The sequence below is a fragment of the Engystomops pustulosus genome, chromosome 11, assembly GCF_040894005.1.
Source record: "Engystomops pustulosus chromosome 11, aEngPut4.maternal, whole genome shotgun sequence".
Taxonomy (NCBI): domain Eukaryota; kingdom Metazoa; phylum Chordata; class Amphibia; order Anura; family Leptodactylidae; genus Engystomops; species Engystomops pustulosus.
The window spans coordinates 86,295,565-86,308,772 of NC_092421.1; the positions used below are offsets into that span (position 1 = coordinate 86,295,565).

The window sequence follows — 13,208 nt, forward strand, 5'->3', positions numbered from 1 at the left end:
CTGAGCATATTGTACATAGTGTCCTATCTGCAGGCAGCATGTTATAGAGCAGGAGGAGCTGAGCAGATTGTACATAGAGTCCTATCTGCAGGCAGCATGTTATAGAGCAGGAGGAGCTGAGCAGATTGTACATAGTGTCCTATCTGCAGGCAGCAGGTTATTATTGTTATGTCTGTTTGTCATATTTTTGTTTCTGTGTAACCTTGATATGAGCTTGATTTCTGAGAACTTGTCCTGACTGTTATTTTTGCCCTGATACTTCCCATGGAGAGTCTTCTGTGATTATTGCATTTGCATAACATTTTAATACCAGGGAACACGTCCTTGTAACCTGTGGGTCAGCAGAGTAACACAGATAAGCCGACATAATAGAAGGCGTCGTACCGCATGTTCAGGGGTCCTTGTCAGTGTTTGACCATCGGGATGATAGGACTGTCCCGGTCATCTCTAGGAAGTGGACATGGAAAAAGATGTCATACATATATATATATCTCCCCTTGAAGGAGCTGTCAGTTTATAGATATTAGTAGATACAATAGGTGGTGATCCAAACCCAATCAGCTATTCACAACAACTGATAAACACGGAAAGGAACAGGAAGCAGACGGCGCCATTCTCTGTGCTGTGGTCAGACCACGTTACTACAGATCGGCTCCCTGATCTGACCACTAGACACTGAATGGCGCTATTTTCTTCCTGTTCCTTTCTATGTTTAATCACTGCTGCTCTTTGTGGGGTTTTGGAACCCCAGCAATCTGATATGGAAGACTTTTATACTCTGGATAAATCGTTAATATATTTTTCTCTGACACAAAGTTAAGATTCTTAAAATTAACAAAATATCACATTCTCTAATTCACTGTTAGTAACAAAAATACAGCATTTCACAGATAAAATTCCAACCTGTCACTATCCGTCCTGGTGTTTACAATTTTGGTTGTAACGTAACATAAATGTTACGAACGTAAATGTTCTGAGTGGTCGGATTCTTCTCATGAATAGCTTCTCCTGTCTGCACACTGCAGTGCTCTCTGCCTCCTGCATTACAAGACCAGCTCAGACACAGGCACTTCCTGCCGGCGAGCAGCAGTGTGCAGAGACTTACTCTACAAGCTACAGGCAAGATAAGATCTTTATCCAGGAGGAAGGCAAATAGCAGAGATGACTGTGTGTATTATAGCTGAGATGTAGCAGAGCTGAGAATGTCATTGTGTGTTATATTCATCTCTTGGCACTCATCATCTCTGATCTGTCTCATCTCTCCGTCTGTGTCAGATACTACCGGTAGTAGAATTTTCAGAAACTAAAAGTGTAGATAACCCCTGTACCCTGATAATGTAAGCACATTGTCAGCACACAGCATCTCATAACACAAAGGGATCAGGAAGTGTCTGCTCAGAGAGTCCCCGCTCACACTCTGGAATCTTACACTGACCCTCACTTAAAATGATCTTTATTGTGTGAACATCACAAAATAAGAGAACTTTCTTTCATGTACAAATCGCTTTTGTGATAGTTGAAGTCTCATCCCCAAGATAAAATTGGCAGAAAATTGCTTTAACAGCGCCCCCTCAAGGACCTCGACCTGCCATCCCATCAGTCAAGGGGGGGGGGGGGGGTAACCATTCCATTATCAATGACCTATCAATTAGGATAGCTTTCTAATGTGTGATTTTGGCGGTCCCACCCTATTAGCTAGGTTACACTATCAATGGCTGCCCAGGCTGCTGCACTATGCATGGAGCTGTCTGGATCCATCTGTGGCCTAAATCTACCAATCATCATGAGTGTCTGGGGCCAGACCCCCAGAATCGCCTATTAATGGCCTATCCCTGTTGACATCTGAATAACACCACAGTACACCCAGTGGGTTCCCCTGCAACAATCAGAATATACACAGTAAGAGAGAACAAACCTGGAAGTGAAAACTAATTTAAAGGGAACCTGTCACCGGGGACCTCATTTTCAGTAAAGACAGGATACAGAAGTCCATTACACCTGCAGTGCACATATGGCTTACTGCTTTCTCTAAGCATTTCCATTACAATATAATTGTGTGTCATCACTTACTTTGCACCCTTACAGAATCCTCTGTGTAGTCCCAGGGGTTGGGTTTTGGTTTGGATGCATTTTAAAAAAAACAACACATGACTTGTCTGTGCTGCAGACTCCTCAGCTTTCACCTTTGTGCTCCTGTACTGCTCCTCCCTCCCCCACTCTGAGCTTTGTGAAGAAGCACGAGGGAGGAGCACAAATGTGGGGGCTGAGAGCTGAGGAGTCGGCAGTACAGACAAGTCACGTGTTGTTTTTTGAAATTTGCCCAAACCAAAGCCCAACCCCTGGGACTACACAGAGGATTCTGTAAGGGTGCAAAGTAAGTGATGACACACAATTATATTGTAATGGAAATGCTTAGAGAAAGTAGAAAGACAGATGTGCACTGCAGGTGTGATGGGCTTCTGAAACCTGTCTATAGTGAAAATGAGGTCCCTGGTGACAGGTTCCCTAATTTTATATTTTGTATGTCCATGAGATGTGTTCCTGTAAAGTCTTTTAGTGGAAATACTGACTTGACAATGCATGGACATGCACTTGATTGGAAGCTGATCTGCACTTCCCCAGTTCTGCCACTGTGCAGTGCATGGCGCTGTCGCCTAGTTCCACCAAATATACATTAGCTGGTTTGTTATGGCCATATTGATTGTTAATGAACTTTTTCCCGACTACTAAAAAATGGCCGACTTTTTGAGGACGGCTCAAGGACAATGACTTATTTTTAGGGGGAACGTTAAATGTGACTGCGCTCGCCGTCTTATTACCGTGAGAAGTTCAGTGAACTTTTTTGCTTATGCGGCATAAATGTATTTTGAGCGGGGAGCATCCAGTCATTGGCGGCTCGGAGCGCACAGATGCTTTAGTTCCAGGTAGATGGTTCATTATTCATTAGACTTGTGATCCATAATGAAGGAGGGAAGAGTTCAGCTCCTGGATTCTTAACGAAACTTTTCTACTTTTTTTTTTCTTCTTCTCTTTCCTCGCCATAAAGCATCACCTTGAAACATCAGAGAATGCGATGGACTTTGAAACGGCTGAAGGGATCCATGGCTGCCGCAATGAGATAATGCACAAAAAAGACCTAAATCTGCAGGTACGGGTGCAAGGGATGGGTGCTACTGCCTCTCGTACTATATCTGGTATGGGCCCCCATTTAGTAATGCAGTGGGGGGTGGACCCCCAGGAAGTCTTTAAAGTGACTCGATGTTGAGAGAAATACGTTCTTTCATATTACATTCTTGGTTTGACTCCTAAACAGCGCCACACCTTACTGCAGGTTATGAGTGGTATTGCAATGTATCCTTTTTCACTTCAGATATCATATCTGCCCATGTTGGAAGCAGCAGGACAATGTAAAATAGATCTATTTCAGGATTGTAGCTGGACTTGGTAGTCGTGGGGAGTGTCCTTACACGACTGTGCTGCGAGATCTCTACATTGAGCCGCTGCAAAGCCTCTCCACTCTGCTCCAAGTGAAAGCCGCGTGAGGATTCTAGTTAAATACTACAGCAGTTACACAGAGCAGAGGGGAGGGACTGTAGAGCAGCTCAATGCAGGGAGCTCAGAGCACAGCAGTGTAAGGAATTATAAGTCCATTTTTTTCCCCCCGATTTGAAACATAATGAGAAACATTTATCATATGAAAGTCCCTCCGCCGAGCAGGATATAGCAGGAGGCTCTGGAATCCTTATGTATCCATTGGGTGCCTGCAGTGGCTCCGGAAAAGTGACAAGTACAAGTCCGGATAAATCTGTTGCATCTTGTCCCCCCTCCTTTTACATGGATAACAATTCTTCTACAATCATTTGTAAACCTACCACCTGCAGCCTCCTGTAGAGGGAGCTGTGGAGCTGGTGGTGTACAGTTATACATAAGCTATTGTGGGGTAAGTGGAGTCTGAACCACTAGACAGTCTGTGGCTATGGATCCCCTGAGCAGAATGTGACATTTTTGTTATGGATACATCGCTGTGTGTGTTCTAGTCTGTTATACGTGTGTATTGATCGTTTACCCTTTGCATGCCGCTCCCTGTGCTCCACCGAGTGCAGCCGATTCCTGCGCAGAAGATGCTGACTGTTCTTGGCCTGTAGTATCCAGAGCACTTGAGGCCTCCAGCCTTAAAAAAAAATCAATGTATTTATTTTATTTATTCCGTATTTGAAGGAGGAAGATTTTAACTCCGACGATGACTTGTCTGAGGACGGTCAGTCCAGGCAGAAAGCGGAGAAGCGCCGAGCCAAGAAGAAGGTAAGTAGTCTGTCACCCGGGACGTCTTGTGTAGTCTGACTCCTCCCTGTGACCCTGTGCAGGTGGTGAGTGCGGAGCTTATTGTACGTGGATGGGGGTGGGGGGGGGATTAGTGGGGGCTGTGAGCGGTTTCTAATGCATGTGCGTAGGAAGAAAAGGTGAAGGAAATATATCATCCAAAAACTTCCTCATTTTTCATGGCATTGACTGCAAGTGATTGTTTGAGCTTTGCTGTGTAGACAGGGACAGTATCAGCAGAGTCGTGTCATTGTCATTAGACGTGGACTAAGGAGGATGATGAACGCAATGCACCCAGATAAGACCCAAATGTTGGAAAAATTAAAAAAAAAAAATTAAATAAGTGCTATCCCTCCTCCGTTTCCAGCGTAAAGTTGGGTTATGGGATAATCGGTGACCTCAACGACGACACATTCACAGATTTTACGCAAACAGTTGCCACCTTGGATCTCAGAGCTGGAGCAGAGCAAACCCTCCCGGGGTTGTAAGGTTTCCTGGAGAAGCTTTGTCTGTACACAGCCCATCTGTTACTCCCTTGGGTATTGGGGGAGGCTCAATCACTTGTTGGGGACTATGTTAGACTGTGGACTCTTCTGTCCACTGATAAAACTTTGCCAAATTTTATTCTTATCCACTAGCCTGTAAACTGATTCTTGGGGCTCAACATAAGTTGTGCTGTTCCATGTGAACATGTGACTGCTGAAAGTTGCTGAGCACAGCGCTAAAAATCTAACCACTGTCTATGCAGCTTAAGGCACTTGCATAGTACTGGATGGAGTGTTATCATGCATGTGCTCCTCCATCAACTAGTGAAAAAGGGACCGCTCCTCTCATCATCGGTGGGGATCCCAGGGGTCAGGCCTGAACCGTTTACATTACATACACTGATCTCTCTCAAGAGGTCTAGTCCCAGTTCCAGTGACTGCTCTCTGTGGCACCCAGTTCCAGTGACTGCTCTCTGTGGCACCCAGTTCCAGTGACTGCTCTCTGTGGCACCCAGTTCCAGTGACTGCTCTCTGTGGCACCCAGTTCCAGTGACTGCTCTCTGTGGCACCCAGTTCCAGTGACTGCTCTCTGTGACACCCAGTTCCAGTGACTGCTCTCTGTGGCACCCAGTTCCAGTGACTGCTCTCTGTGGCACCCAGTTCCAGTGACTGCTCTCTGTGGCACCCAGTTCCAGTGACTGCTCTCTGTGGCACCCAGTTCCAGTGACTGCTCTCTGTGGCACCCAGTTCCAGTGACTGCTCTCTGTGGCACCCAATTCCAGTGACTGCTCTCTGTGGCACCCGATCCTGTCATACTGGAAGTGATGACATCACTCACAAGATTGACAGTTGCACAATGTTTATGATGTCATAACTTGTGGTGTGAGATCATGGATCCTGGAATTGCAGGCTCTCAGAAGAGGTGTCTGTGTCCCCTGGTCTGCCCACCATACTTTACACTACAGCCCAGAAATTCAAAGAAGGCTAAGACTGAACTCTTATAAATTACACATGAACCAGCGCTGAGAAAAATATACAATGTCCTTAGTAAGTGGAGCAGGACTGGAGATTTGTCCTCGGCTTCTATTATATATAGTGTTATGTGTTCTGTGGTTATCTGTGTATTACACCCATACTATAACAAAGGAAGGAATGTGGGCAGCGCACGCGCAGTACTGGGCCCCGTCCAGGAAACACAAATGTAATACAGACCCCTGCAAAAGGAGAAGCGGAACGCAAGAGCGAGGGACCGGCCACCACAAAGGGTTAAAAACCCTTCAACACACGTTTTATCACGATCGGCGTCATCCATGGAAAGTTTTGTATCTTGGGAAATATCCAGCGTTTGCGTTGGCCGACATTCAATCCAAAGACGTGGAGTACAAAGCCCCGAGGTAGTCGCCCCGATGCTGCAGGTTCCCATCGGTAATTTATTTATTTATTTATTTTTTTATTTATTTATAATTTTGTTTCATTTATTACTGGAGGATCAGCCCCCCCCCCTCCCCCCCCCCCCCGGAAGTCCTGGCTTCAAAAAGTTACAAAGTTGGAGTCGGCAACTTTTTGAGTTTAGATTAAAAAAGGTGGGCGGGAGTTTTATAAAGTTACAACTTTGGACAAAGTTGTGGAGACTCCAGAAGAAAAAATATGAAAAGTTTTTAGTTTTTTTAGTCTGTTTTATAAAATTATCCCATAGTGGACACCGCTGTGATCCATAGGGGGAAACCTGGCAGTCGGGGCGACGGCTGGGGAGATTGGTCATTACACTGTGTCTATTCGCACCCCCTATAACTCGCTATCCCCTAGTTGACCTCTTCCAGGCCGCCCACTACTTGGCAACCTTGACTTCACAGGCAAATAATTTCCGTGTAATCTTGCGTGAAGCTCGTCTGACAACTGTCGGGGATTGTAATAGTGAACTTGTTGTCACCCGTATCATTTACACCAAAAGATTAGACAACTCTTTGACTTGGTTTTAAAATTACGAGTAATAGTTATATGTTATCTCATCGTCCTACTCTGTCTAAATCAAATATCCCTCTATCTTACTACAGAGACAGCGGGAACGGAAGAAACTGGAGAAGAAGAAACATCTTGAAGAAAATGAACAGGTATACTCATAATAGAGGATAAGTAATGTCATGTATGTACATAGTGACTGCACCAGCAGAATAGTGAGTGCAGCTCTGGGGTATAATACAGGATGTAACTCAGGATCAGTACAGGATAAGTAATGTCATGTATGTACACAGTGACTGCACCAGCAGCAGAATAGTGAGTGCAGCTCTGGAGTATAATACAGGATGTAACTCAGGATCAGTACAGGATAAGTAATGTCATGTATGTACACAGTGACTGCACCAGCAGCAGAATAGTGAGTGCAGCTCTGGGGTATAATACAGGATGTAACTCAGGATCAGTACAGGATAAGTAATGTCATGTCATGTACACAGTGACTGCACCAGCAGCAGAATAGTGAGTGCAGCTCTGGAGTATAATACAGGATGTAACTCAGGATCAGTACAGGATAAGTAATGTCATGTATGTACACAGTGACTGCACCAGCAGCAGAATAGTGAGTGCAGCTCTGGGGTATAATACAGGATGTAACTCAGGATCAGTACAGGATAAGTAATGTCATGTCATGTACACAGTGACTGCACCAGCAGCAGAATAGTGAGTGCAGCTCTGGGGTATAATACAGGATGTAACTCAGGATCAGTACAGGATAAGTAATGTCATGCATGTACACAGTGACTGCACCAGCAGCAGAATAGTGAGTGCAGCTCTGGGGTATAATACAGGATGTAACTCAGGATCAGTACAGGATAAGTAATGTCATGTATGTACACAGTGACTGCACCAGCAGCAGAATAGTGAGTGCAGCTCTGGAGTATAATACAGGATGTAACTCAGGATCAGTACAGGATAAGTAATGTCATGTATGTACACAGTGACTGCACCAGCAGCAGAATAGTGAGTGCAGCTCTGGGGTATAATACAGGATGTAACTCAGGATCAGTACAGGATAAGTAATGTCATGCATGTACACAGTGACTGCACCAGCAGCAGAATAGTGAGTGCAGCTCTGGGGTATAATACAGGATGTAACTCAGGATCAGTACAGGATAAGTAATGTCATGTATGTACACAGTGACTGCACCAGCAGCAGAATAGTGAGTGCAGCTCTGGGGTATAATACAGGATGTAACTCAGGATCAGTACAGGATAAGTAATGTCATGCATGTACACAGTGACTGCACCAGCAGCAGAATAGTGAGTGCAGCTCTGGGGTATAATACAGGATGTAACTCAGGATCAGTACAGGATAAGTAATGTCATGTATGTACACAGTGACTGCACCAGCAGCAGAATAGTGAGTGCAGCTCTGGAGTATAATACAGGATGTAACTCAGGATCAGTACAGGATAAGTAATGTCATGTATGTACACAGTGACTGCACCAGCAGCAGAATAGTGAGTGCAGCTCTGGGGTATAATACAGGATGTAACTCAGGATCAGTACAGGATAAGTAATGTCATGCATGTACACAGTGACTGCACCAGCAGCAGAATAGTGAGTGCAGCTCTGGGGTATAATACAGGATGTAACTCAGGATCAGTACAGGATAAGTAATGTCATGTATGTACACAGTGACTGCACCAGCAGCAGAATAGTGAGTGCAGCTCTGGGGTATAATACAGGATGTAACTCAGGATCAGTACAGGATAAGTAATGTCATGTATGTACACAGTGACTGCACCAGCAGCAGAATAGAGAGTGTAGCTCTGGGGTATAATACAGGATGTAACTCAGGATCAGTACAGGATAAGTAATGTCATGTATGTACACAGTGACTGCACCAGCAGCAGAATAGTGAGTGCAGCTCTGGAGTATAATACAGGATGTAATTCAGGATCAGTACAGGATAAGTAATGTCATGTATGTACACAATGACTGCACCAGCAGCAGAATAGTGAGTGCAGCTCTGGTGTATAATACAGGATGTAACTCAGGATCAGTACAGGATAAGTAATGTCATGTATGTACACAGTGACTGCACCAGCAGCAGAATAGTGAGTGCAGCTCTGGAGTATAATACAGGATGTATCTCAGGATCAGTACTGGATAAGTAATGTCATGTATGTACATAGTGACTGCACCAGCAGCTGAATAGTGAGTGCAGCTCTGGGGTATAATACAGGATGTAACTCAGGATCAGTACAGGATAAGTAATGTCATGTATGTACACAGTGACTGCACCAGCAGCAGAATAGTGAGTGCAGCTCTGGGGTATAATACAGGATGTAACTCAGGATCAGTACAGGATAAGTAATGTCATGTATGTACACAGTGACTGCACCAGCAGCAGAATAGTGAGTGCAGCTCTGGGGTATAATACAGGATGTAACTCAGGATCAGTACAGGATAAGTAATGTCATGTATGTACACAGTGACTGCACCAGCAGCAGATAGTGAGTGCAGCTCTGGAGTATAATACAGGATGTAACTCAGGATCAGTACAGGATAAGTAATGTCATGTATGTACACAGTGACTGCACCAGCAGCAGAATAGTGAGTGCAGCTCTGGAGTATAATACAGGATGTAACTCAGGATCAGTACAGGATAAGTAATGTCATGTATGTACACAGTGACTGCACCAGCAGCAGAATAGTGAGTGCAGCTCTGGGGTATAATACAGGATGTAACTCAGGATCAGTACAGGATAAGTAATGTCATGCATGTACACAGTGACTGCACCAGCAGCAGAATAGTGAGTGCAGCTCTGGGGTATAATACAGGATGTAACTCAGGATCAGTACAGGATAAGTAATGTCATGTATGTACACAGTGACTGCACCAGCAGCAGAATAGTGAGTGCAGCTCTGGGGTATAATACAGGATGTAACTCAGGATCAGTACAGGATAAGTAATGTCATGTATGTACACAGTGACTGCACCAGCAGCAGAATAGAGAGTGTAGCTCTGGGGTATAATACAGGATGTAACTCAGGATCAGTACAGGATAAGTAATGTCATGTATGTACACAGTGACTGCACCAGCAGCAGAATAGTGAGTGCAGCTCTGGAGTATAATACAGGATGTAATTCAGGATCAGTACAGGATAAGTAATGTCATGTATGTACACAATGACTGCACCAGCAGCAGAATAGTGAGTGCAGCTCTGGTGTATAATACAGGATGTAACTCAGGATCAGTACAGGATAAGTAATGTCATGTATGTACACAGTGACTGCACCAGCAGCAGAATAGTGAGTGCAGCTCTGGAGTATAATACAGGATGTATCTCAGGATCAGTACTGGATAAGTAATGTCATGTATGTACATAGTGACTGCACCAGCAGCTGAATAGTGAGTGCAGCTCTGGGGTATAATACAGGATGTAACTCAGGATCAGTACAGGATAAGTAATGTCATGTATGTACACAGTGACTGCACCAGCAGCAGAATAGTGAGTGCAGCTCTGGGGTATAATACAGGATGTAACTCAGGATCAGTACAGGATAAGTAATGTCATGTATGTACACAGTGACTGCACCAGAAGCAGAATAGTGAGTGCAGCTCTGGGGTATAATACAGGATGTAACTCAGGATCAGTACAGGATAAGTAATGTCATGTATGTACACAGTGACTGCACCAGCAGCAGAATAGAGAGTGTAGCTCTGGGGTATAATACAGGATGTAACTCAGGATCAGTACAGGATAAGTAATGTCATGTATGTACACAGTGACTGCACCAGCAGCAGAATAGTGAGTGCAGCTCTGGAGTATAATACAGGATGTAATTCAGGATCAGTACAGGATAAGTAATGTCATGTATGTACACAGTGACTGCACCAGCAGCAGAATAGTGAGTGCAGCTCTGGGGTATCATACAGGATGTAACTCAGGATCAGTACAGGATAAGTAATGTCATGTATGTACACAGTGACTGCACCAGCAGCAGAATAGTGAGTGCAGCTCTGGGGTATCATACAGGATGTAACTCAGGATCAGTACAGGATAAGTAATGTCATGTATGTACACAATGACTGCACCAGCAGCAGAATAGTGAGTGCAGCTCTGGTGTATAATACAGGATGTAACTCAGGATCAGTACAGGATAAGTAAGGTCATGTATGTACACAATGACTGCACCAGCAGCAGAATAGTGAGTGCAGCTCTGGTGTATAATACAGGATGTAACTCAGGATCAGTACAGGATAAGTAATGTTATGTATGTACACAGTGACTGCACCAGTAGCAGAATAGTGAGTGCAGCTCTGGTGTATAATACAGGATGTAATTCCGGATCAGTACAGGATAAGTAATGTCATGTATGTATACAGTGACTGCACCAGCAGCAGAATAGTGAGTGCAGCTCTGGGGTATAATACAGGATGTAACTCAGGATCAGTACAGGATAAGTAATGTCATGTATGTATACAGTGACTGCACCAGCAGCAGAATAGTGAGTGCAGCTCTGGGGTATAATACAGGATGTAACTCAGGATCAGTACAGGATAAGCAATATCATGTATGTACACAGTGACTGCACCAGCAGCAGAATAGTGAGCGCAGCTCTGGGGTATAATACAGGAGGTAACTCAGGATCAGTACAGGATAAGTAATGTCATGTATGTACACAGTGACTGCACCAGCAGCAGAATAGTGAGTGCAGCTCTGCGGTATAATACAGGATGTAACTCAGGATCGGTACAGGATAAGTAATGTCATGTATGTACACAGTGACTGCACCAGCAGCAGAATAGTGAGTGCAGCTCTGGGGTATAATACAGGATGTAACTCAGGATCAGTACAGGATAAGTAATGTCATGTATGTACACAGTGACTGCACCAGCAGAATAGTGAGTGCAGCTCTGGGGTATAATACAGGATGTAACTCAGGATCAGTACAGGATAAGTAATGTCATGTATGTACACAGTGACTGCAGCAGCAGCAGAATAGTGAGTGCAGCTCTGGGGTATAATACAGGATGTAACTCAGGATCGGTACAGGATAAGTAATGTCATGTATGTACAGTGACTGCACCAGCAGCAGAATAGTGAGTGCAGCTCTGGGGTATAATACAGGATGTAACTCAGGATCGGTACAGGATAAGTAATGTCATGTATGTACACAGTGACTGCACCAGCAGCAGAATAGTGAGTGCAGCTCTGGGGTATAATACAGGATGTAACTCAGGATCAGTACAGGATAAGTAATGTCATGTATGTACACAGTGACTGCACCAGCAGCAGAATAGTGAGTGCAGCTGTGGGGTATAATACAGGATGTAACTCAGGATCAGTACAGGATAAGTAATGTCATGTATGTACAGTGACTGCACCAGCAGCAGAATAGTGAGTGCAGCTCTGGAGTATAATACAGGATGTAACTCAGGATCAGTACAGGATAAGTAATGTCATGTATGTACACAGTGACTGCACCAGCAGCAGAATAGTGAGTGCAGCTCTGGGGTATAATACAGGATGTAACTCAGGATCAGTACAGGATAAGTAATGTCATGTATGTACACAGTGACTGCACCAGCAGCAGAATAGTGAGTGCAGCTCTGGAGTATAATACAGGATGTAATTCAGGATCAGTACAGGATAAGTAATGTCATGTATGTACACAGTGACTGCACCAGCAGAATAGTGAGTGCAGCTCTGGGGTATAATACAGGATGTAACTCAGGATCAGTACAGGATAAGTAATGTCATGTATGTACACAGTGACTGCACCAGCAGCAGAATAGTGAGTGCAGCTCTGCGGTATAATACAGGATGTAACTCAGGATCGGTACAGGATAAGTAATGTCATGTATGTACACAGTGACTGCACCAGCAGCAGAATAGTGAGTGCAGCTCTGGGGTATAATACAGGATGTAACTCAGGATCAGTACAGGATAAGTAATGTCATGTATGTACACAGTGACTGCACCAGCAGCAGAATAGTGAGTGCAGCTCTGGAGTATAATACAGGATGTGACTCAGGATCAGTACAGGATAAGTAATGTCATGTATGTACACAGTGACTGCACCAGCAGCAGAATAGTGAGTGCAGCTCTGCGGTATAATACAGGATGTAACTCAGGATCGGTACAGGATAAGTAATGTCATGTATGTACACAGTGACTGCACCAGCAGCAGAATAGTGAGTGCAGCTCTGGGGTATAATACAGGATGTAACTCAGGATCAGTACAGGATAAGTAATGTCATGTATGTACACAGTGACTGCACCAGCAGCAGAATAGTGAGTGCAGCTCTGGAGTATAATACAGGATGTGACTCAGGATCAGTACAGGATAAGTAATGTCATGTATGTACACAGTGACTGCACCAGCAGCAGAATAGTGAGTGCAGCTCTGGGGTATAATACAGGATGTAACTC

General features: G+C 44.4%; 1 protein-coding gene across 1 annotated transcript in view; it reads left to right on the forward strand.

Annotated features, from left to right (window-relative positions):
* LOC140106745 (uncharacterized) overlaps nt 1–13,208 on the forward strand; it is an 84,353-nt gene that overhangs the window by 27,686 nt on the left and 43,459 nt on the right. Inside the window, exons 2-4 of the mRNA XM_072131364.1 lie at nt 3,047–3,148; nt 4,219–4,302; nt 6,860–6,916. Of these exons, the coding sequence (XP_071987465.1) occupies nt 3,074–3,148; nt 4,219–4,302; nt 6,860–6,916 (216 nt within the window). The 5' untranslated portion in view covers nt 3,047–3,073. The remainder of the gene's footprint in view (nt 1–3,046; nt 3,149–4,218; nt 4,303–6,859; nt 6,917–13,208) is intronic.